This window comes from Elephantulus edwardii, unplaced genomic scaffold (genome assembly GCF_000299155.1).
Source record: "Elephantulus edwardii isolate Elephantulus edwardi_28Jun2011 unplaced genomic scaffold, EleEdw1.0 scaffold00057, whole genome shotgun sequence".
Classification (NCBI taxonomy): Eukaryota; Metazoa; Chordata; class Mammalia; order Macroscelidea; family Macroscelididae; genus Elephantulus; species Elephantulus edwardii.
In genome coordinates, this window is record NW_006399807.1 from 15129006 (window position 1) to 15134506 (window position 5501).

Genomic DNA, 5501 nt, shown 5'->3' on the forward strand with positions numbered 1-5501 from the left:
CTGGTACTTGATTTTTTTTTCTTGTTTTAATTTCTGTTTGAGTGTGATCTGCTAATTTATGCCCTTGACTTTGCTTAGCACCTCAGTGGCTCTCATGTCCAAAAAGGTTACTATTACCTGTTGTTGTTGTTGTTGTTGTTGTTATTGTTACGTGCCGTTGAATCCCCTGTGACTTATAATAGCGACCCTATGTACAACAGTTCCAAACCTGGCTCTATCCCGTGCTAATCTCACTGTCTCTGACACATCCACCCTATTACCCCAGTCACTGAATCAATCCATCTCATAGAGGGTCTTCCTCTCCTGTGCTGTCCCTCCACCCTACCAAGCATGATGTCATTCTCCAAGGACCTGTTCCTCCTTACGACATGTCCAAACTATGTCAGACGAGGCCTCTCCAAGGGCATCATTTCTTCCTCTATCCCCACTAGTAACTGTCCAGTGATTTTAAAGACCATGGCCTGTATCGGGCACATACCAGGGGTTCTATGGAAGAAAAAGCCAGACAATCTTCTCCCTTAAAGATTTGTATCTTCAGAAACTCACTGTTGTTGTTGTTGTTGTCGTCGTCATTTTTATATACCTTCAAGTCAACAACAACTCATAGCGATCCTATGAACAATGACTCTGAACCTTGTTGTATCCTGAGTCAGACTCACCATCTCTGACACATCTGACATCATTGCCATAGTCACTATGTCAAGCCATCTCATCCAGGGTCTTCCTCTCCTATGCTGGCTCTTCAGCCTTTGACACATGATGTCTTTCCCTTCTTGTCAACATGCCCAAAATATGTAAAATGGAGTTTCAAACTCTTTGTCTCTAAGGAGTCACCTGGTTTCACCCTATCCAGGACAGACCTGTTTGCCGTGGAGGTGGCTATTAGTTGGAATCAACTCGATGACAGTAGGTACCCATGGAAGAGGTCATACTGCCAGTGTTTTATGTTGGTAAATATTTACCACCTGACTCCCCAGAACACATGGCAAATTTCCCTGCTATAAATCCTCCCATCATGACTGGTTTTAAGGTATAAAAGTAACATCAATAATTAGAAAATTGGGAAGATATTCATAGAAGGGCACTATTACTTATTCTACCATCCAGAAAAATAAATGTAAATAACCTCTTGTTATCTACCATCAAATCAGCTTCTAACTGATAGCAACATTTTTACATTAAAGAGTAGAACTGCTCTGTAGGGTTTTATTGGCCATAATCTGTATGGAAGCAGTTTATTAAATCTCTCATGGAGATGCTAAATTTGTTCAGATTGCCTACCTTCTAGGTTAGTAACCAATTGTAACCTCTTATATGAAAGCTCACTAAATAAATTCTAGACTTGTGGTAGCCTAGTAGGTAAGGAGTTATGCTGCCAGCCAAATGATAAGTTGTTCAAATCCACCAGCAGCTACTCAAGAGAAAGATGGGTAGTGTTTTCCTTTTATAGTCATTTTTAGCTTCTGAAAATCCACCAGAAGACCAGCAACGAGTTAGTTCTGACTCAGTGGTAACAAAATTGAGTTTGTTGAGAGCAAAAGTAACAATTAAAAGCTGCAAAAGTATTAGGGAGCTCTGATGGCCTAGTCTGTGGGGAGTTAGTTAAACTCCTAACCCAAAGTCTCACTTCTCTGGCAGTTACAATCTACCAGCAGCTCCTTAGAAGAAAGATGAGAAATCTCTCCCTGTGTGATTTATAGCCCCAGAAACCCAATGGGGGGGTCAGCTATGAAACAGAAATAATTTTAGTTACTTATTAGAATTTTTTAATTTACCTATAAATTTACATAATTTAATTTGTCACAATGATTCTTTTTTGCTTATAAAATTTTTGACAATCTGAGAGTTGACACGTGGGGTCAGCTCCAGAATCCTAGTGTTATCAGAAGTGTGCCTATAGATTGCTAACTCCAGTCTCCTAATTCCAAAATTCCAACATTCTCCCTCTTCTATCTGTAGATAGAAAATGTTTGCAGCTTATTATTATCCATCCTGAATGCATTCCATTCCAAAGACAAGACTGTAGTAACCCGGGCCTTGATCACCCTCCGAAGACTTTTAGGAAAACTGGATAAAGTGACCTATGCATCTGTGTGTACCAAGATTGCTTCCAGCTACTGTCCCTTGATGGATCATGTGAGTTGCTCAGCTTACTTTGTGAGAGTATTGGTTTTTGTAGATCAGGTGAAGCCCTGGTGGAGGCAATAGTATATTCTAGAATATAGTCACAGAAAATGGTTTCGTTTTTATTTTTTTAATTACTGAGCCACCATTTCTTTTTTCAGAGCTTCCTAGTATTAGTCATATAGGTACTGTCATTTTCTCTACACTGTGAAACCCTAGAAGAATCTCCCCATAAGAAGGGAATAATATTGCATAAAGCCACTGTTATAAAAACTAGAGGGAGGTTTACATACAGAGAGAATCAATCTGGGATAGGTGCCAGGGTAGAGGAAGTGAGGGAAGTAGAAAAATAATGGATAGATAATGAGAATTGGAATTGGAATGAAACTGTAATAAGAAATCTAGTCTATTGGAATGGGTAAGAGGAAGAATAATGTTTTGGAATAATTAGATGATCAGATATTTTATGTACTGTAACTAATAAAACAGAACAAAATATTCTTGGATGATTGATTTACAATATTAGTTGTAAACTTTTTCACAGTTCACAATGTTGTTATTGTTATGTGCTGTTGAATCACCTGCTACTCATAACAACCCTATGTACAATAGCTCTGACCTGCCCTGTTCTGAGCCAGTCTCACTGACTTTAACACACCTCCCTCATTGGCATTCACTTCTGAATGACTTGCCTCTGGAAACTCTGTGAACAGTGCTCAGGTCTTCCATTCATAGGGTTGCACTAAGAGTCATCTATGACTTGACGGCACCTAACAACAATAACAACGACAACATAGAGTGACGTGGACCTAGTGGACAGAAAGTTATGCTACCAAGCCTAAGGTGGGTGGTTTTAACCTGTGGCCCTCAGGCCTGGTTCAAATTGGTTGTTGGTTTTGGTTTTTTTGGTTTGGGGTTATGTGTGTGTGTGTGTGTGTGTGTGTGTGTGTGTGTGTGTGTGTGTGAAACATTCTTCTAGGTGGTGTAGCACTGATCTGTGCATTGCTGTACAGAGGTAACTCGTGGTTGCTGTGATGCTAAACACTATGACACTGATGTGTCAAGTGTGATAATGGTTACCTATGGCAGACAGTGTTTGGTGGAGCTTCCCGATTAATACAAGCTTGGAAGAACGAAGGAGTGGCATCCACTTCCAAAATGGCTTGCCTTCGGAAACTCTGTGAACAGTGCTCAGGTTTTCCATTCATAGGGTCGCTATGAGTCATCTATAACTCGATGGCACCTAACAACAAAAACAAACCTCATTGCCACAATTTCTGTATCAATCCATCTCATCCAGGGTCTTTTCTTTTTTCTCTCCTGTGCTGCTCCTCCACCCTTCTGAGTAGGATGTCTTTCTCCAAGGATCAGTTCCTCCTGGCCACATGCTCAAAATATGTGAGATGAAGCTTCAAAATCCTAGCCTCCAATTATAAACTTGGTTTCACTCTCTCCAAGAAAGACCTATTCCTTTTCTTGGTGGTCTATAGTATGTTCAAGATTCTTCTCCAGCACCATCAATTCTTCTGTCATCTTTAGTCATTGTCCAGCTCTCTGATGCAAAGCAAGTAATTGTGAAGACCATGGCCTGGATCAGGTGCATCTTTATCTCTAAACTGACATTGTACTTCTCAGTACTCTGGAGAGGTCCCTGACAGCTGATTTTCCCAGTGCAGCTCATCTTTTGGTTTCCTGACTCCTGGTGCTAAGAATATTGATTGGGGAGCCAAGTAAGCTGTAACTATTAACAACCTCAATTACTTCTCCATGGAACTGCCAATTGGCCTAGTAGAGAGAATCTTTGTCTTCAATCCATATTGAAGTCCTTTACTTTCTGCAGCAATCACTTCAGGTCCTCCTCATTTTCAGGAAGCAAGATTCTATCGTCTGCATAATGCAAGTTGTTGATGAATCTTACTGCAATCTTGATGCCACATTCCTCCTCATAAATCCCTGCTTCCCAAATGATCTGTTCTGCATATAGTTTGAAAAGGTATAGAGACAGGATGCATCCCTAACACACTCTTTTCCTGATTTGAACCATGCAGTGTTTCCTTGCTCTGTTCTGATAGCTGATTCCTGGAACAATCAAGTGTTCTGGGATTCTGATTCTCCTCAAAGTTAGCCACAATTTGTTGTGATCCAAAAGTCAAATGTCTTTGCATAGTCAATGAAACACAGATAGATATTCCTCTGGTACTCTTTGCTTTCTGCTAAGATTCATCTGATATTGGCAATTTCTCTAGTGCCACACCTTTTTTAAACCCAGCTTGTATTTCTGGTAGTTTTCTGTCACTGTACTGTTCCAGTCATTTTTGGATAATCATCAGCAGGATTTTGCTTGTATGTGATATTAGTGACATTGTTCGATAATATCCCCGCTATGTCAAGTCAGCTTCTTTTGAAATGGGAATAATTATGGAACAATTATGGTCAGGTAGTTATCCTCCAAATTCCTTGGCACAACCAGGTGAGCATGTCTAGTGCAACATCTGTTTGTTGCAATATGCCAATTGGTACTCCTTCAATTTCTGGGTGCTTATTTTTTGCCAAGTTCTTCAGAGCAGCCTGAACGTCCTCCTTCATCACCGTTGTCTCTTGAAATTCTTCTGTCAGCCACTTCTTTTTGGTACAGTGACTTTGTATATTCCTTCCATCTTCTTTTAATGCTTCCTGGATCATTCAATATTCTATACATCACGTACTTAAGCATTGCAACTCGTGGTTTGAATTTGTTCTTTAGTTCCCTCAGTTTAGAAAATTGCAAGTGAATTTGGTTCTTTTGATTTCAGACTCTAGCTCCTTGCACATTTCATTATAATATCAAAGTATTTGTCTTCCTGTGTTACCCTTTGAAATCTTCTATTCAGCTCCTTAAATTCTTGATTTCTTCCCTTTGCTTTGGCTTCTCTGTGCCCTCGTGCAATATTCAGAGTCTATTCTGACATCCATTTTGGCTGCTGCTGCTGCTTCCTTACTAATGTCCTTTTGTATTCTTCATGGATGATATTCTTGATATCCTCCCACAGCCCATCTGATCTTCGTTCATTAGCGTTCACGGTTTTTAAATTGGGGGAGGGATAGACTCAAGATCAAATTTCAATTCCTGTGGATTTAATTTGACCTTCTTTAGGTTTAATTTGCATTTGCATATGAGTGGTTGATGGTCTGTTCCACAATCAGTACCTGGCTTAATTTTCACTGCTGATATTGACTATCACAAAAAAAAATGTATTAGAGAGAGAGAGAAAGAAGAAGAAGAAGAAGAAGAAGAAGAAGAAGAAGAAGAAGAAGAAGAAGGAGAAGGAGAAGGAGAAGGAGAAGGAGAAGGAGAAGGAGAAGGAGAAGGAGAAGGAGAAGGAGAAGGAGAAGGAGAA

General features: G+C 39.9%; 1 protein-coding gene across 1 annotated transcript in view; it reads left to right on the forward strand.

The window, feature by feature from the left end:
• Positions 1 to 5501, forward strand: part of MROH9 (maestro heat-like repeat family member 9) — a 100101-nt gene that overhangs the window by 81902 nt on the left and 12698 nt on the right. Inside the window, exon 15 of the mRNA XM_006887462.1 lies at positions 1960 to 2136. Coding sequence (XP_006887524.1) covers positions 1960 to 2136 — 177 coding nt within the window. The remainder of the gene's footprint in view (positions 1 to 1959; positions 2137 to 5501) is intronic.